Here is a 20,227-nt window from a genome sequence, read left to right as displayed (position 1 = left end):
ATTTGGAAGCGCTCTAACTTAGGTTGGAAGGGTCGAATTTTAGCTCTGAGTTTTAACTTCAGACCTAAAAGATAGGACCTGAGGACCTGGGGAGCCAAAAGTTCAAGAATGTTCCAATAAGGCTCAGAATATAGCCTGGAGGGATTAACCAAAATTCTTAATATATTTTGACCCGGATTGCATGTAAAACATTTTGGCTAAAAACGCTCTAACCACCTACAGGCCCGAAAATTATTCTGATTACCGCAGGCGTAAAAAGAACAATAATGGAATATCTATCCTCTCCAAATATTTTGGTTTACTCTTCTCCTTTCAGTCTAGATAAGTTTATTTCTCTTCTCTTTATATACCACAAAATAAACATTGATGAATATTTTATCAGAAAGCATTCTTCAACAAAAGTCAACAAGGTTCGGATCTTGTTTTTTTTCGGGTATCATTGGTAACTGTTTATTGAAGATTTGCAAATCTCCGTCTGTATTTCCATCATTGTCTGTTGATTTATTGGTCAGTGAGTAACAAGTTCCGTAACCAGAACCGTCCGCATTCTCATCCGGAACAAATCCGGATAAACCACAATTATTTCTAAGTTTACATTTTAATACACATTGAATTTTAGATACTGATTTAGCTAAAATTTGACGATCGTACATTCTCATATCAATATTGTTCGCTTTATAGGGTGTTCCTTTCATTTGTGGGATATCACAAGGCCGATATTCATCGCTCGGACCATGACATTGGTCACCAGTATACTCAGGAGGTGGATTGGTGCAACTTCTGCTTCGTCGATGCCATGCTCCACTGCAGATAGGTTGACATCTTGACCACGTGGTCCAAACTGTCCAATCACCATGCACTGCAAGAAAAATGTAAGAAAGAAACTTTTATATTTGTTTTTAGTTAAGGGTGATTATATTGAGGATAAGGGATCACCAAGATACCTCTTTATTGAGGGATAGGAACAGCAGGATTTGATTAGCCTATTAATCATCTCATGTGGGACGCAACGTTTTGTAAAGTTTATCCAACGTTGATTGCTATGTGTGAACACCCTCGCCAGGCAGGGCCGATCCAGCGACATAAAGAAGCCAGTGCCGTTAATTTTGAGGAATCGTTTTGTATCGTAATGTAATAGTGTATAAATCTTGTAATGGTTTGAAATTTTTCTGTCAACGCGTCAATCGGAATATTATCTGTCGATCAAATTCGATGAATCCAATTAGATTAGAGCGCGATGCTGACAATGTCTGTTATACGATAAGCTGTGGGAAGAAACTAGATTGTTCAAAATTTGTCTGTCGTACAATGGTATATTACACATGTTTTGGAAGAGCTTCCCAAAACTTCTAACGAGAAAGGAAGAATTTTTTTGATACATTGACAGCATACCTTTTTTCTCATAACACTTTCTTTGTCGGCTCAACTGTTCTTTTTCAAAGCATTTCTTGAGGTTACTCAAACAAAATGTATTGGTCGTGATTGACGGTATATACGAGCGTTTTGCCATTGCAATGTCACAATCTATAGCAAAAATAATATTGATCTGGAATCGAAATGTCATGGTCAAAATGTCAGGCGATTGGAAACCTTTTCTTTCCCCATCCATTACAATGAAAATTAAGTGCTCGCAAAAAAATGATAGATGATAGGGAATTATGCTTCTCATTTATACGGCGTGACGTAATTTGGGTAAAAAAGTCTCTTGAGAGAAATGGGATTTTAAAGTATGGCTTTAATCAATTTTAAATTATGGCTTGAAATCAAATTTAAATTATTTCGGCTTGAACGCCCTCCACCCTAATCTAGTGATGTGAAGCGATTACCACCTTGTCTCATCGGGAAACTGATAGTTTCCAATTTTTGTTAACACCCCCTCCCCGCCCTATAATCACATAAAGAATGGTTGTAGGAAATTCTATTACTTATTATATTGAAGGGGCAATTATACCCAAAACATTATTAGGACAATGGATACATATCTGTCTCGTCTTACATTACAACTCCCCATCCTTTTAGTTAAGCAGAGACTTTCTACAGGTTAATTCATTCCCACAAAATTTTCATTCCCTTATTGGGCTGTTCCATTAAAAAACCATACAGGGGGGTGGACGAACCTTTTCAAGTCAGAAAAACTATTGTAAATGTGTGGATACCTCCTGGAAAATGGCAAAATTTGCAAAGATACCCAGGGGGGGTACCAAGTTGTGGTACTGGACCAGTGCCGAAAAGTTGTACTTTCTTGTTTTTTGAAATTTAACTGAGACCACCCTGGTACCCTGGTACTAAGTTGAATTTACCCCTTAAAATAGGTATACCACCCGTAAGTACCCGGTACAATCTTGATATTACCATTGAGAAATGACACACCACCCATTAAGTACCCTGTATTAAGTTGATTTTTCCCCTCAAAATAGGTATATACACGTTTTTTTTTTTTAAGAAACACACTTTTAAGAAACATGAGGCTCAGAATGCCTAAAAACTAAGAAACATCTAAGAAACATGCTGAGGCTGAGAATGAGAAAATAACATTTTTAACACGGTTTTTTTAGAACCTTCCAATCTTTGCATGAAAAATAGGCTGATTATGTCAAAAAGTTTAGAAACATGTAAGAAACATTTAAGGTTCAAAAGGCCGATTTCTTAAGAAACATTGAGGCTGCTTGGTAAAACTAGTTTCTTAAAAAAAAAAAAACGTGTACCACCCTTTAATTCTTAGTAATGGTACTTTCGGGTACGCCTCCTTTAAATTTTCTAAAAAACTTCCCTTTTTTTAACTTCATTTTTTATGCAGATTTCAAACTCATTTTAGGCCAAATGACGTAGACTTTTAAGCAAGTATGGCTGATTTCTGTACTGAATGGGAGTTATTTGCATAAAAAATGAAGGTTTTCAATAAATGGGTCCAGAAATAAGGGCTATCGGTAAAAATTTTCTGGGTCGCCCTTCTAATACCACCCTGTGGTATTAGGCATGTCTGTTCCAAATTTGAACGATAGTTACACCAATCACAGGGAAAAATAGGGGAAAACTAAAAACAAAAGTTTAATAAACATTAAACGTAATAAACATCCTAATAAAATGGTAAGAAATAAATTTAGACTGCTTATAATAAGAATTTTTTTGTGATTTTTCAGGATTTTGAGTACCAGATACTAACTTGATGCCTCATATTTGGTATTGAGACAACCATTTAGTCCCTTGAGACAAAGTACCAAAAATGTTTTTTTCAATTAAGACCACCACTTAGTACCATGTACTAAGTTGTTTTTAACTTAACTTATCAGACCACCACCCGGCACTGGCCCCCACAACTTAGTACCGACCCCCCCCCCCCTGAGATACCCTTTGAAAAATTGTTTAATTTTTTAATCTTAAAATGAGGCTGGAGGAACTAAAATCATTTTTTACGATCCCCTGGAATTCTTAGTATAACTGGAAAAATGACAAATACCTACTGGAAATTTTTTTCTGTTTACCCCCTGAAAATGTTTTTCACCCCCCCCCCCCCCTTTGTATGGATATAAAATGGTGGAATAGCCTATTCCTCTCGAAAAGAACAAGAATCGCACGCTTTTTTATATAAGAATAATTTCATTAGAACACGAGGCTAAAAATTGGCCAAAACCTAAGAACAAATTAAGAACAATCCTAAGCTTCAGATTTCAGAAATAAATTAGCAAGTACAGATTTGAACCCTAACTAAGCGTATTAAGAACATCAAATTTCAAAAATTAAGAACATTCAAGCCTGAAAATTTCAAAAATTAAGAACAGCCCAGCCCGAACTAATATTTACTGGTTCTTGAAAAAGAAAGCATGTATATCGCAGTCTTTATTGAAGGTAAAATATTTGCAATTTTTCAAAGTATGAAATTGCATTCCAACAGTAATCATGTTAGTAAAAACCATACAGTATCAATAATTACCAAGTAAATTGGTTTGATTGCAACAACACAATTACCGCAACACAAATTACTGCAACACGAATTACTGCAACACGAATTGCTCCATATAATTTACAAAGAGAGTTCTGTTTCAGAAAAGAATGCATAACTAGATGAAAAAAATTGACGCAGTACACGTTTTTTTTTTATAATAACGTCAAAAACTTTCGAAGCCTTCGGATGTTCTTAGTTTTTTGGATTTGAAGCCTAAAAATGTTCTTAAAATGTTCTTATTTTGAGCATTTTTTGAGCATTTTGATGTAATTTCTTAAGAAAATGCACGTTTTTAAGTCTCCAAAGCCTTAGAATGTTCTTAGAATGTTCTTAAATTTTTGGGCCTCTCATGAATGTTCATCGTGTAAGATTTTCCTTGTACATGAATATTGAAGCCTGATTTTTTTGAAGAAAAAAAGTGTTTTAATCGCAGAAAATCAACGTTCTCTCTCGACGATTTCCCATTAAGAAAAATTCGAGTAACTGAGGGTGGTTTAGCCTACAATTGGCCCCAAGGGGAAAAAAAATCGCTTCGAATAACTAAAAGTAGGAATATAACTGGAATTTCGAATAACCGAGAGTGTTCTTGCCTGAGTTTGGTAAGCAGGTAACAACATCTCACTTTGAATAACCAAATTTTTCGAATAAGTGTAGGTTTGAATAACCTGGAGTCTAATGTAATAGATCGTATCAAAGTTTTTGATTTTTCTAAAAAAAGCGATGCATTGTGGGATTGTTTCGGGAGTATCACAATAGAAATCTCTTAGGAATTCCTCCGAAAAGATCTATTATTTTTGATCTTTTTCTTGTCATGGGTTGATTGTTCAAAAGGCTTATGATTATGTTATCGTGACCTTTTTTATGAACAGCCTTCTTTCACCTAATAGAACACGAAAATAGACACGATTTTATATCTGCTTTGCTGTTTGTGGGATTATAACAGAAAATAGGGGAGGATAGATATTTTCGAAAACGATTTAGCTAACGTAGGTATACGTTAGGTCTTTGTTAAGGATGAAACCAACGCCGTATAGTTTTTGCAAATTTAATGTTGTGATATAGTATCTCTTATTATTGTAAGAGTTGTATTTTACAGGGTAAGTAAACGTGGGAAAATATATATTCGAGTTCACAGCTAGACGGGCACGCCAGTCGAGCTGCAACGGTATCGACGGGAAAAGTGAGTCTAGGAGTTAGGTTAGCGTGGATAGAAATTTTGTCGGCGGCAAGGGCTGAAAGTTAATCAACAGCCTCTCACCAACTTTTGCTCGTTCTCCTACGCAGTTCCTATTATAGCAAACGCCCGTCGCCTTTATCTTTCCGCCCTCTGACATGATTAATTAACAGACTAGTTTGTTAGTCTAGTTCACAGCCCATAATTGCAGTAGCTTTGGAGTGATATGAGATTTATTCGAACCGAACTCTATCCCCATTTACTGGGTTTGGTAGTGGAGCTTGTTCAGGAAAGTTCCTTCGGTTTGGAGCTTATTTTTAGATAGTGATTACATTGAATATAGCACACAAACCATTTTCACACGCTTTTTTTATAAGAATATACTTTAAAAGAATATTTATGATTATGATGGAATTGACCAAAAAAGTTAAGAATATGGTAAGAATACCACCATCATGGTAGTTGGCAAATGATTCTAAGAATGCCATTTTGGATGCAAACCCAGCCAAGATCTAGCATGTAATACATATCTCAAGCAAAAATTTGGCATTTTTGTAACGTTTTTTGGGATTGCTGGGGAATAAATTGGAAAAACACTATTCTTATAAAAAAAGCGTGTAGTTCTTAATCTTATAGTAAAAAAATTGATTATAATCTACGCAAGAATGAAAGATACACGTATAGCCTCCATACTTAGATTACTTAAGCACCGGATTTTGGATAATTGGTTCAATAGAAAGAAATGCTATTATTGATAATTTCCTATGATTCCGCTAGCTATTCAATGACCATAGTACCGTGACGAATTTGTTTGCTCCTTTGTTTATCTATTACCGACCTTCAATTATGTGATGAGTTGGAAGTTGGTTCTGGACAAGGGTTTGACAAACACACGAATACATGCAGACTACAAGATTAAATGAACCAAAAGAAAACAAACAGTCTGGAATGAATGCCAATTTTTAAACGTAGTTTAAGGCCACGTTCACACGCTACGGTTCCGTTACGCTCCGAAGCGAAATGGATCCATTCTATTGGTTAAATTCAAGTTCTACGCCAATCCAAAGACTTTGGATCGAAATGGAACGATTTCGTGCGAACATGGCCTAACAGAGTTTACTGGTTATTTTCAAGAAACGACTCTTGAAGTTTTTTTCTCGTCAATTGTTGGTAGGTTGCCCAGGCTGTCTTGGTTTGATCTTTCTAGTTCACCATCAGAGCTAACCTAAATGTTTGTCAAATCCAGGATCGACTAATTCTTTAGGTTGGGAAGAACGAATGAGCTTTTTTCCCGATTTTTTTCTTCTTCACCAGGCCACTTCATTAGACATAATTAAATTTTTTCGATTTATGCAGAGATTCAAGTTTCAAGTCTAGAGGTTCAAGCTACGCAGATAACTCAGTTATAAAGAGTCTTATCTACCATCTCTTTAGTGACGTGATTGAAATTGTAAGTGGCCAACCATAAATAATTTTGAATAGTAGACTTCAGTTTGCGAGTTATTATTTATATACCTTGGCAAAAAGGGTTTTCGGAGTAGACTTCAGTTTGCGAGTTATTATTTATATACCTTGGCAAAAAGGGTTTTCGGAGCATACAGCAGTTTGAGAGGTACTTCCGCTGCAACTTCTACCTTGATATGCTGGTGAAGGGTTGTTACAACTTCTTGACCTCGTTTTTGTTGCATATCCACATGAAGCAGTGCATGCTGTCCATGAAGACCAGTTAGACCAACCTCCGTGTCCTGTTGAATAAAAACCGATTTTCAATAAATGAATATGCAGTAGAACCTCCAAGTAAAAAGCCCTAAACCCGCAAACCTACGTTTACAAAGCGTAAACCGAGGTTTACAGAGCGCAAACCTAGATTTTAAAGCATAAACCTAGGTTTACGGAGTGCAAACCTAGTTTTATGCTATTTTTGTGCATTTGGACTTCCATAAATTTATGGATCTTATCACTTTCTACGAAGGAGTTCATGATATTGAATTTTTAGAGAATTTGAATTTTCTTATTGAATGCTAATTCAAATTTAAGTTAAAGATGAAAAAGCTTGTTCCCAGCAGACACACAACGTTGTTTTAACGTTCAAATAACGTTATTTGGACGTTATGAATGTCACATGGACGTTGTTTTGACGTTGTGTGCCGTCTGGGTTGACTGTATTTTAAAGGGCTGAAAGATTCTTACTTTTACTCCATTTACACGAGCCTCCAAAAAGGTTGAGGAAATTTGCTGTGTAACAATGACCTGATCCACATTGCTCCCTCGAACAGTTGGTACATTTCGTGATGCCACTACATTCTATAGGATGAAAAAAAGAATAGTGGGCGAAAATAAAAAATGTAGTGTTTCGGGAAACCGGCAGGGTAAAAAAAGAAAAATTTCTGACCCGGCCGCAGACTTTGGGTTCATCTATATGGTTCGTCATAAAGAAAATCAAGTTGACCGTTCAAGCTATCAAACGTCGTTTTGTTAGATATTCCTACTTGTAAATCAAGTTTTGTTCGTTAGTTCGTTTGTTCAACTGATACATTAGTATTCAGGGCTTACTTCCTACTGGTTGTACATAAAAGTTATCTTTGAAGTTCTATTCAATGATTTTAAGTTATCAAAATAGCAAAAAATGTTTTTTCCGGCCGGCCGCATGAGAGCTTTTTTCCTTGTCTGAAATTTTTGTCGTAAGAGAGTTTGAAATTTAGAAAAATATTCAGATTGAGTTTAAAGGGCTAAAATTCACAAAAATAATTCTAGATATCTATCATTGAAATGAAACCAAATCAAATCAAATCAAAAATGTTCAAGAAAAATTTGAGAAATACAAATCGAGGAGAAAATCGAAAATTAAAGTTTATTTCTCAATAACTATCTAACAAAAACGGTACTGAAAATGAATAACCTTCGTTAGAGGGTCGTATTCTGGACGAAATGATTAAATATAACAACAATAAATGATACTGTGACCAAGCCATAATGACGTCTCATTCGATTCCAAACAAAACAAATCAAAATTCCTCAAAAATGTTTGACTGGTTTGAAAAATCTTCTTCTTCCTGATGCTCCGAGATGTTCAATATTTGTAAAACTGTCCTGAAAACCAATGGAGCAAACTCCTCTGCCTTATTTTTTTAATCGAAAAAACATTCCACTTTTTTGTTAATAGAGAGAACTGTATATCGAATTTCACAAAATTACTTTGGAAATCTAAAGTCGAACTTATTACCGAGTCTCTGCGAATTCATTTATCAAACTAGTGTTTGTCTTTGTTGTATGTAAAGTGTAAGATTTTGTGTTTCCTTTTTTTTGAGAGCTGTTCTAATGGACCCTCTAGCGCTGTTCTGCGAAGTTTTGATTTAAACCAATTTAATGAAATATATCGGGCTAATTATTGTCAGGGTTAAAGAAGGATTTAACAAGTTTTTCGCTTACCCTGAGGGGATTTATTTTGGGAGAAATACTTTTGGCAAGCAGCAAAAATCTTGAAAATTTTGCGAGGGAGCAATTTTTTCCTAACTTTGGATAAAAATAACTTTGGTGAATGAACACTTGCTTTTTAAAAATTTTTGACAAAAACTAAAGAAGTTTTGGTGAGGCAGGTAATTTTGGGAATTATCGGGACTTTTTGGCTTTTTATATCTGCATATTAATAGCCGTAGTCTGTATGTATTATTAAGGGTACTGAAAGAGGTTTTTTAATTTGATTCTTTAAGACCCTTAACAAGAATTAAATATTTATGAAACACAAAACCGCCTTTCCGCAATCTAAATCGAACACCATAAAAAACGACACAATTTTTTCTTTCTGCTTTCATATTGAGGAAACTTTAGAAGGGAAATATATAATCACTTGTGGCGCGCATGTCAAGATGCTTTACCAAATATTAGATTTATCGCTTACTCAAAACGATAATGAGGCCGCTAATTAAAATCATTAATCAGATACATAACAAGTTAATTCGTGCTTGTTGAATTGACGGTCATTCCATTCATTTGATGATGGGCCTAATAAGGCACTGTACCAATGAAGTATAAGCCCGGAGGGCTAGAATCTTTAACCTTTCTCAGGCAAGAAAAACTGAAGCCTCAAAATTGCACCGTATTTTTGACGACAGATTGAATCTAGCAATTCCTTTGTATCTTTTTCGAAATTTAGGAGTAAATTTTAGTTTCAATCTGTCATTTGTGTAAAAACCAGGCGGACTGCGCTAGGCCGCGCAACTTTTGTAGGATTTGGTAGCCCTTAGGTAGATTTTTCTAGCCCTTCGGGCTTATACTTCATTGTACTGTACCGTCGTTTTGCGTATAAGGTTTCACCTCACGTACTAACATTCCACTAACTTTTCTGCTATTTTTTCTAACCGGGTATGAGATTAGTTTAATTAGAAGTAATTGTTTTTTTTCTAAAGGTACAGAAGGTGGCTCTTCGGTGGAAACAATTCCTCAGCTGTCTAAGATTCTGAATTTGCGTGTGCTCATAAAGAACTTTACATTATCTGGCTTCCTCTGGGGGCCTAATAGCCGGGGAGGTTGAAAAAAATGTCAAAACTTAATAAGTTGGGCCCCCCAGCCAGGTTGGAATAAGAATGCCCTGGGTAGAAAATTTTCGAAAAATTGATTAGCGAGGGACTGCTATTACGTACCCGAGAGTAGGAAAGTATCTTTTCAAATCAAAATTTAACGGATAACGAAATGGAACATAAACCTGTTTCGCGGGGCTTAGTTTAGTTCAATTCTTGTATATTAGAAGGTCAGAAAATTTCAATACTGATAGTAAGAATATTCAGAGCAAACTTAAGTTCTACGTGAAAGTCTCATTTCATCTGGTGAGCCTTAGAATTTCTTTTGATCCAATTTATAAAAGAAATCAATTACCGAGAGATTCAACTCCTTTTTACTTTATATCTCCATGGTAAGAGTCAGTCAGACTAGCGAAAGTTGTGTCGCAAATTTCCAGCTGGATTCATTAATTTGCTATCTTTTAATATGAACATGTAAATTTTGGCTGAGGGTTGGTTACTCTTAATTTTAAGTCATTTCAAAGCCCAGGGAGTATCAGGGTTGAAGAATATCGGAAATGTACCGACTGGACTTCCGATAATTGACCCTTAGGAAGACTAAATTTTAGGAAAAAAAAGTTATGCTCTTAGAGAGATGAAATCGGTGAAAAAAGGGAGAGATTATTTTTAGAGAAATTTTTTGACTTTGCATGATTTTTGAACCATCAAAATAACCTAAACCAGCTTATAATGGTAAACCTTTAACTGCCGTTTGTATTTTTTAAGGGTTCGATCTATTTGACCACAGAGTATGTGTCAGAATAAGTAGCCTGTAAAAATAGTTTTTCTAAACACCCTTTGATAAGGAGATGGTAGTACGAGAACTTTGGTTTATCTCTTATTACCTACATCGTTTGATTGGAACAAATACACGCTTCTTCTATCGGCCAAAAAACGAAACAAAGATGTCTGAAAACGTGCAACGCCTATCTCATTTTAGTGAAGAAAATTTCAACAAAGCCAGTATGGGTAACGTGGCAGACAAAGTGAGTGAAAAGATTAACACTAAAAAAGATGACGTCATCACAACAGACGCTCAAAAACTCCACCAAGATATGATGACAATCGAACAAAAACGTGAAATCCTTAAAAATCTTGACGTCTTCGTATTGGACAATTCATTGAGGGAAACGACTGTTGGACAGATTTTCGGACACACCCTGAAGAATAAATGGGAAATCTACAATGAGGTAAGTAAGATCCAAGTTTTATACTGTATCAAATCCCTTCAAAATCATTCTCTATGCGATAGTGTTACTCTAAGGTCCCGAATAGGCGTCCCCACCCGCTTATTAATTTTCGAAAAGTTTTTGGACCCCCCCCCCCGTTTATTAATTTTCCAATTTTTTTGTTTTTGAGTTGAAGTGTAAATCAGGCTTAATCTATTTCGAACGACCTTACAGTACTGCAAACCAGGTCAAATGTGTGTCAAATGATGATGATTTTCAAGCCCCCCCCGTTTATTCAGACCCTCCCGTTTATTATATTTTGTAAAAATTTCGGACCCCCCTTTTATTCAGACCCCCCTTATTATTTGGGACCTTATAGTATCGGTAAAAAAAAGAGCTACAATATTGATGCTACTCACCCCTTCCCCCCATTTTTCATCTTCGGCACTAGTGCTCAAATTCGAACCCAGTCCCTTAAGTTCGCTTTTTTTATGATTCTAATAGCGTTCATGATTGTATCACGTCCATCAGTGAAATCGAGAAATTGGTACAAGTGGTTCTTAGGCATAAGATTGGCTAATGTTCTAAAAGTTCTGGCGCAAAAGGGTTGGATTTTCAAGATTTCCATAAACTCTTTCAAAGTCTTTCGAGGAATGCCTTAATCCTTTGAATTTCAGGTCAAAAAGGTTGGCTTCCAAGACACCATTGTGACTGCGTTTTCTCACATGACGCGAGTCGGAGATACCTTCATCCAAGAGCTCAACCAGAAAGGTGAAGACATGAGCTTCAAATATGGATTTGTGGAGATTGCTGACAGCGATGTCGATGGTGTACCAGTAGACGATATACCGATTGGTTTACAAAAATGTAAAGAACTCAATCTCCCTAATCCTATCATTGAAATCGATCTTGCTTACTTCGCTTTCGATTATGAAAAATGGAATTTGGACAAGATTTGCGAACTGTTGGATAAACGCATCAAATGGACCAGGGAAAATGTTTCCAAAGATTCCAAGATTTATATCAATTTTCGTGATTTCTCTGACGCGATGGTTAAAGCTCCTGAAAGAGTGTTGGGATTGGTAAGATATATCTCATCTTACAGGCCAAAGTTGACTGGTATCTTATATGAAGAATTTGGTGCCAACTTTCCCGAGGAGCTTGGAATCTACACCAGGTCTGTTAAAGGAATAATGGATTCTTGTGGTTATGATGGACATTTATTGATTCATATTCATCACCAATGGGGTTTATCAGATGCCAGCATATTGGAATGTCTAGCAAGTGGTGCCAATGGGATATGGGCTGGGATATGCGAAGAAGGAGCTGCTATGGGTCACGCATCTACGTGTTTGACTTTGATGAATCTTATCAGACTAGGTAATACCAAAGTCTTGAAAAGATATAATTGCCAAGAATTAAGAAATGCAGCAATCGCAGTTACCAAATCAGTAACAGGTGACTTGCCACCACCAAAGACGGTTGTAGTCGGTGAACGAGCTTTGGACCGTGTCTTTGGGTTTCCAGCCTTTGAGCCAGAGCACATGGAAGGATTCTGCTTGAACACGTTCTTCGGGGATAAAGCCAACATCCGAATCACAACACTTGCAGACAACAAAATGATCAGAGATGCTTTGATCGAGAATTTTGGTGAAGATGAGCAATTCACGTTGGAGATTGGAACCAAGATGAAAGAATTGATGTTGGAAGATTTGACGGATAATCGAAAGGAGGAATGGGCTCTTCCAGAAAAAATCCGTACATGGGGGGTGGAGGATATATTGTTTTTTTTGCTCACCCCATGGACAAAGTGCAAATTTACCCCATGGACATTTGCATTTTTACCCATGGACATGTTATATCTAGCCCCCTGGACAATGCTGTTTACCCTATGGAAAATACTAAATTCTTGCCCCCTGGACAACGGTATCTCCCCCCATGGACAAGACATCCTCAACCCCTCTTGGCCTTTAAAGAGACATAAATTATTTTTTCCTTCAAATAATTGAGTCCTTCAAACTATCACTTGATTAACACTACCCACACAAATAAATGCCCTGGATACTCTTTAGTTTCAACCCCTGGACAGTCACCCCTTGGGCATTCAATCTTTACCCCATGGACACTCAATATTTACCCCATGGACATTCAATCTTTACCCCGTGGACACTCAATATTTACCCCATGGACACTCATATTTACCCCATTCATTTTACCCCCATGGACACTCAATATTTACCCCCATGGACACTCTCAATCATTACCCCATGGACACGTAATCTTTACCCCGTGGACACTCAATATTTACCCCATGGACATTCAATCTCTACCCCGTGGACACTCAATATTTACCCCATGGACACTCAATATTTACCCCATGGACATTCAATTATTACCCCATGGACGCTCAATATTTACCCCATGGATACGTAATCTTTACCCCGTGGACACTCAATATTTACCTCATGGACACGTAATCTTTACCCCGTGGACACTCAATATTTACCCCATGGACACGTAATCTTTACCCCATGGACATTGTGATTTATAATGTTTGAAAGTATTTTAGGAAATTTTGCCAAGAGCTTAAATCCAGACGTGGTGTCAATCGAACAAACTTCGGACGAAAATCGCAAACGAAAACAATCGAACGTGTAATAGAACGCGATCAAATAATTGCGAATCGATTGTCGAACGTAATTGAAGCTCAATCAAACGGCCGATTCCAGCGATTCCAGCGTAATATTCGATGCGTTTGAATAAGGTTAGATTGGATCGATTGATAGGCCATTTCACGGTCGAAATGATAACTGGGTAATCAGAACCAATTACATTCGATTGATCTTCGGTTTTGTTCGATTACGATATGTTCGATGACTTTCATTGCGATTAAATTAAATTGGATCACTCCATTAAAGCTTTTTGTGGGCGGCCGAGCGCTTAGGTACCGTGCGAGAGCGAATAAAATCTAATACAATTTAATCAAACGAACGTAATCGATTAATTGAACGGTAAATCAAGGGTAATACTGGATTGCGTTCGATAATCGAATTGCAATTATTCGATTGTGTTCAATTGCGCTCAATTGATTCGGCGTTCGATTCGTTTGATTGACATCTGGCTAAATTTAAAAAAAAACATTGCTACCTTAATTTTCTAAAAAGTGGCACACTGTTTCAATACTCCACGCAGCAGAAGGTGCTGTTTTCACTGTCAAAGTCGAAGTTACATATTTAGACACTGATATGACTTCTCGGACTTCAGAGTGCACGCTCAACCAAAAATGTATATTTGCTTCAAAAAAGTATGCGAAACTATATTATAGTGTTATACAGAGTGGAATTATTGGGTGCCCTTTCTGATAAGTGAAACCTTTATATCGCTAAATAATCGCTAAATAAGATTATAAATGTACATCCAAATTACAGTCAAACCACGAATAAACGGATATTATCGTTACCTCTAAGTTTTCAGATCCATGTTCCCAGTTGTCCATAATGTTATTTTCCATAATCGTGTTTCCACCAAGGCCTTATCAAATATCTTCCTCGTCCTAAGCAAACCATAGAAGTTAAAGTCTGTTTCAAAAAAATAAGCAGTTGTTCGTGCATTTCAAGATGATTACTCTTGAAAAAAATGCTTTACTAAAACGTAACTTCTCGTTGGAAAGATATCATTAAGTGGAAGATTTTTATTGTATTTCAAAAGTTTTTTGAAATTGGCATTTGAAAATCATACAAAAGCAAAAAAAGAAAATACACTGCTTCTATCGATGAGAAAAGATAAAATCCGTGTCGTGTAAAAAGTTAAGTATGTCTATATTGTCCAGGGGGGCCAAGAAGGGTTTTGTCCAGGGGGTAAAAAAGTTTGTCCAGGGGGTAAAAGAATTTGTCCAGAGGGGGTAAAAAAAATTGTCCAGGGGGGAGAAAACCCTTTGTCCAGGGGGTAAGAAGTCCTTGTCCAGGGTGTTAATCATGTGTTGTCCAGGGGGATAAAAAGTGGTTTTGTCCAAGGGGAAGAAAGCAGAAAGCCCTTGTGCAGAGGGTATTACGTATTACTTGCTGTCCAGGGGGTCCTTTTACGTTTTACAGAGGGTCAAAGATTTTATTTTTCTAGGATGGAGAGTCTATTTTTTTCAGCGATTTAAAATCAAGAATGGGAAAAAGGGGAAAAAATGTGTTTTTTTAAATAACAATAGGACTGATTATATAAGACTTAAATACTAGCAAGTAGCTGTCGCTATGAATGCCCCGCGAACGCAATTATAATCGAGAAAGAACGTTTGAAGGCCGCCAAGACCACCAGATCGTTTTATTGGAGCGCCATCCAATAAGCGCACAGCTAGAAATTTCTATTCGCTGAGCGCTTGTCTCGTTCATTTGAAACCATTGTGAGCAGCACAATATCGAAAATATTTTTACACAAGAAAAAAAACACCAAAGTCGCACAAATGCGCGCGAGCATTCTTTAACCGCGGCGGCCCGCTCAGAATCGAAAGAAACAACATGAACATGAATATTTTTCTGGCGAACAAGCCCACTACGTGAAGCAACAAAAGCCCCTGCGGGGCAATTAATTTGTTATAGATATATAAGATACTTTTATATAGGAAGTATATCTATAGAAGTCCGCCCGTTTCTGTTCTCTTCGCCCTCTCTATCTTTGGCGTGCACAACTTGTGTGCTTTCGAGTAAGTAGTTTAAAGTCAAATTTAAAATTTGACGCAAAATGGGACCCAGTTTGGAATAGCGATCATGATTGGGACGAGGTCACAAAAATAAGGAGCCTGGATGGGACCGAGGGCTAAATCACTCGAAAAATTTTGTTCAAGATTTATGATTTATTTTTGATTCATGATTTATTTTTGAATTTAATTTTCACATACTGTCGGGTTGCTAATGGACAGGGACATTGCAACAAGTGGGGGGGGGGAGAGCTTGAATGAAATGGGGATCCCTTGAAAAAGTCTAATCGAGAAGGCAAAAATTAGAATTGCTTCAAATATTTGAGTTTACCGTGAAAAGCACAGGTCAAAATCATATATTGATGCTGTGCCGACGAATAGAGATTCTATTCATCGCGCAATCAACGAAGACAAAAGTAACCATGACGACCATCCAAGATCTTGGATGAAGTTCAAAGTTGATATTTTTATTCCCGTCGTTGAAAACACAACAAAAAAATATCATCAATGCTTTTTATAAAGAGTCAGTGATAGAGAATCATAACATAAAGTCTGTCTATTATTTCGATTCAATTAAAAGTGACATTCCACTATTAATAGTTTAGTAATTACTGTTATACATTTGGGAATCATGTAAAAGATTTCTTTCGAAAGAAACTCACTTCGATTACACTTGGAGGTTTCTGGGGAATTCGTAAATAGTAAACTGCATACTGATACAGTCTGCTAGACATTAATAAGGTAATATTTGCTCTTCATCTTTGATTCTTTCTACAGTGATTAGATTGACACATGCGCGATAAAATTTCTATTATTTGTCTTCAGAGGTTAATATATTCTTTGAAAACTTAGGTCGTGTTCAGACCTGAAAGTTTAAGTTTAAGATTCAAGTAGTACTTTGTTGATATGGGAATTTAATTATAATCACTTTTCTTTTGTCATCATCGATTGGCGATCTCGAGGAATCTGCTTTCCTAACTTGAAATCATGTCATCTTCTCTCTTGAGATACTTTGAAACAAAAAAGATTTCAGGGAATCCCTCTGCAAAACACTAATTCGTGGTCGTTGAAGCCATTACTGCTAGAGATGCTCCGAGCGTCTCTAAGTCATAAATTTCACGTTCTTTTTTCTTCATTTACAAAAGGAGCATGCTTTTCACTTGCGAATTCTGATTTCGTCTATTCAGAAAACTGTAATGAAATCGTAAAAACTTTTTTTTTAAACTAGAGGGTGATTCCTTTTTAAACTTTGGTTTAACTAATGAGGAGCGTGCCGTTAGATACAAAAGGAATATAAAAGAAACATGTAGACCTAATTGCTTTAAACCTTGGTCTGAACACGACCTTAACCTCTGATACTCAGGGTAATTTGAGTTCGATACAGGAGTTATTTTAATCAAAGTGACAAAAAAGGAGCTTTCAATCAAAATTTAATTAAGTATCTTGCTTTCTAAAGTTTTCTCGACTTTTTCCAATCTCGGCTTCAACGGGGCTTCAACCTGGTGTACTTGAAGCCCGGGGGGTACTACCCTTGCCGACCGACTGGGGTGCTCCGCTTAGAGGTTCGAAAAATGGACCCTACATGAGACTCGTTTTTTCAAAAATTTTGCCGGAATTTGGACTGAAATTCCAAAATGTTCTCTAAAATTTAAGTTGAATAAGTTTAAAGTTTTTTCGTATGTCTACTCCTTTGAGTATACTTTTTTTGCGAAACACCTTGTAGTATACATCTTTAAATACTATTAGCTTAGAATCTTGGCTACCATATCCCTGTTTCCGTTGTCCACTGAGATCCACCCCGATCCAGTCCAATGAGAAAGTTTCGTTTCTCAAAATAACGTACGACCAGCTGAGGGGATAGAGCACGTGACTCCGAGTCTCTATCTCAGCGGTTAAAGTCCCATCCGGGATAGTTTATACCTAAACTACATCCGGGACACGTTAGTTTAGCAAATGAAAACAATACAAATAATATTTCATCTGTCAATCAAAATCAAGAAACGACAGCTGTCAATCAAAAAGCCAAATAGTTGGTAGGTTGCAAAGAATTTGAAATATGTTTTTCTAAAGAAGTAAAAAAGATTGGAAATTTCCTTTAAAGATTACTAAGAAATTTGAAATTGAACTTTTCCTTTTAAAATACAAAGAATATGTATGAAGCTCATTTTCCTCAGAATAGAAGGAATTTGAAATTGAGATGTCCCTTTGAAAATACAAAGAATATAATGACGCTTATTTCCCTTAGAAAATACCCGGGGCTACCAAAGCAAATGGAGGGTATGGGATGTATACTCTCCCCCCTCAAAAGTGCCTTTCTTTGATCTTTAAAATCCTGCTAAGGGTCATGAAATTACAAAATCTAATTACTGTCTCCCAAAACATCGCGAAAATAATGCATGGGAAAAATATCAGTTTATGCACCTTAAAAAGCTAAACTACTTGAAAGTCCCGTTGAGGGTCACAAAATTCGAAGTGCAAGAAGTCAGGTAGCACATACCAATCATCGTCACAAACCTAGAACCCCCTCTCCCCAGAGAAAATTGTTGAAATTGAGATTTTCCTTTGAAAATACACGAATATACAAACTTTGAAATTGAAATTTACATTCGAAATTACTAGGTATTCGATAAATTCTCTTTTACGTTAAAAGGCTTATTTTCCTTAGAAAATACAAGGAATGGAATATTTCCTAATGGAAATCACAATCCGGGGGTACCCTGAGTATCAGAGGTCAAGTTTTCAAAGAGAAAATATATGAATTTATTCGCGCTGTGATACTCACGGTAATCCGGGGGGCACTCGATTTCTAAACGCCGGCATGTGCCGCCAAAAAAATGGCTTTCAAAATCGGACCCTTACCGAACGTGCATTTTACGGAACTTTTCTGACTCTTACAGTGTAGTTTGAATTCACATCTTATTTTGCTGAAGCCATCTGAAAGTGAGCCTGAGATGTCGGATGTCGACACAATGTGCGTGGAAAACATTTTTATATGAGTGCATTCCAATCTAATTTAGAGCGCTTCCAAATTGTTTGTGGTTATGAAATTTCGTGGGGAATTTCCCTTTTGTGCCAAGTATTTTGGAACTGATCGTAGACTCCGAGTCTCTATCATGGCGGTTCAAGTCCCATCCGAGACGTTCGTAAGTTTAGCAAATGAAAACAATACAAATAATATTTCATCCGTCAATCAAAATCAAAAAACGACAGCTGTCAATCAAATTTTGTCCACCTTTTGCTTTCTCTTCCATTCGTTTTATAAAAAGTAAAGGCAGGGGAATTCTACTGTACTTTTCTTAAGAAAAAGCAAATACCAGGAAGTACGGATCGGTATGGATTGGAACGAAGGACTATCTTCGACCCAGTTGCCACATATTTTCTTCACGTGAACGGTTCAATTGTTCACGTGTTTGGGTCAAAACGAATCGAAAAAAAAGTTGGATTTTTTCAACTTTCTTTGCGATCCGGGCCGGATCGAAACAGTTCTTTTGTTTTGAAATAAAAGAAACATCTTAAGGAGATTAAAATAATTCGATTTCTTTTGTATGAAAGTTGTAAACAGAAATAATCTACTTTTAAAAAATTCGAAGTGGAATTAGCAAAACGGTTTAGATCGCTTTTTTTCTTCTTTCCAATCCGTTGCAAACATGGCTTTACATTGACTTTATATCTCTTCTTGTAATTTGAGACGCGACACACTCTTAATACTATTTTGTCCATTTTAAACAAATATTCGAGAGGTTTTCTTTTCTGTTTCAGATTATAAGAGTTACTTGATCATCCTAAATTCAACCTAAATTCAACGTGTAATACTGTACACACCTGAACCCGGGGGGGGGGGGTACTAGGTTTGCGAGGTGACGGGTATGTCCGAGCCGAAAATCGAAAATCGACCCTTTGAGAGACAAAATTTTGGTGATTTTGGGACCCTTTGAGAGACTTTTCCTAAATTTTGGTCCATGCATTTTTTCCAAATTTTGGTCAAAATATTTGGAAATCATGACCCTTTGAGAGAGAAATTTTTTATTTTCGTGATTTTTGGACCCTTTCAGAGACTAACCTTTGAATTTGTACCCCTTTGAGAGACTACCCTTATGGCTCACACATAACCGGCACCCATTTTGCCTAAGTACCCCCCCCCCCCGGGCACCTGAAGCATAAAATTGCATTTTTGTGAAAGTATGATGAGCCTTATTACTGGGGTATGGGAGGCAATTATTTACAGTTAAAAATGCTCTAAGAATTGTATTCTTAGGTTCTAATGCTAATCTCCAGAAGCAGTTGACGAAGCAATTTTTTAGAAATATGTGTTCATATCTTCTAGGAGACCACATGTTATGATCTTCAGTTTTTCTATACAAATGATGTGTTCTATTTTCTAGGAAACTTTTATATTGCACTACATGTCTCTAAAGTTATTGCCCCCGCAAGGAGCGCAGCGACTGAGGAGGCATTCATAGCTTCACGCAATATATTGGACTGGAATCTCGATTTTTTGCGAATTGTTTTTGTTTTTGCGTCGTAATCGGCTTTCCGGCCAAATAAGTGTTCCGCAAAAATATGGCGGTAAATTATACAGCGGTAAATGTTTTACATATTTTCATATCACGTTATATGCTATTACCATTATTGCGTATTACATTTTATTAGTTTTGATTTAGGATTGAAAAGCTGAAGCGAGTGTTATAAATGCAAATTATA

The 20,227-nt window shown here is 36.6% G+C and overlaps 2 protein-coding genes across 2 annotated transcripts in view; one reads left to right on the top strand and one right to left on the bottom strand.

Moving 5' to 3' along the window:
• Nucleotides 1-143: 143 nt before the first annotated feature.
• Nucleotides 144-8,599, bottom strand: LOC136821733 (semaphorin-5A-like). The gene is made up of 5 exons (XM_067077944.1): nt 8,017-8,599; nt 7,308-7,421; nt 6,689-6,862; nt 1,393-1,524; nt 144-859 (listed from the first exon to the last, which is right to left on the bottom strand). The coding sequence occupies exons 1-5, from the start codon at nt 8,087-8,089 to the stop codon at nt 393-395; spliced, it is 960 nt and encodes a 319-aa protein (XP_066934045.1). The 5' UTR covers nt 8,090-8,599; the 3' UTR covers nt 144-392.
• The window catches only part of LOC136821731 (uncharacterized), a 28,451-nt gene continuing 9,016 nt past the window's right edge, over nt 793-20,227 (top strand). The window contains exons 1-3 of the mRNA XM_067077942.1: nt 793-872; nt 10,614-10,863; nt 11,520-12,579. Coding sequence (XP_066934043.1) covers nt 10,639-10,863; nt 11,520-12,579 — 1,285 coding nt within the window. The 5' untranslated portion in view covers nt 793-872; nt 10,614-10,638. The remainder of the gene's footprint in view (nt 873-10,613; nt 10,864-11,519; nt 12,580-20,227) is intronic.

Source organism: Clytia hemisphaerica, unplaced genomic scaffold (genome assembly GCF_902728285.1).
Source record: "Clytia hemisphaerica strain Z4C2 unplaced genomic scaffold, Clytia hemisphaerica genome assembly, whole genome shotgun sequence".
NCBI lineage: Eukaryota > Metazoa > Cnidaria > Hydrozoa > Leptothecata > Clytiidae > Clytia > Clytia hemisphaerica.
This window is presented reverse-complemented; position numbering and strand designations above follow the sequence as displayed.

Excerpts from the sequence above, each read along its gene's own strand:
- LOC136821733 (XM_067077944.1), bottom strand. The coding sequence starts at position 8,089 with ATGGCTTGGTCACAGTATCATTTATTGTTGTTATATTTAATCATTTCG. Across the intron at positions 1,525-6,688 it reads CGAAAACCCTTTTTGCCAAG|ATTGTGACATTGCAATGGCA; the intron begins GTATATAAATAA and ends TTTTTGCTATAG. Across the intron at positions 860-1,392 it reads AAAGTGTTATGAGAAAAAAG|TGCATGGTGATTGGACAGTT; the intron begins GTATGCTGTCAA and ends TTTTTCTTGCAG.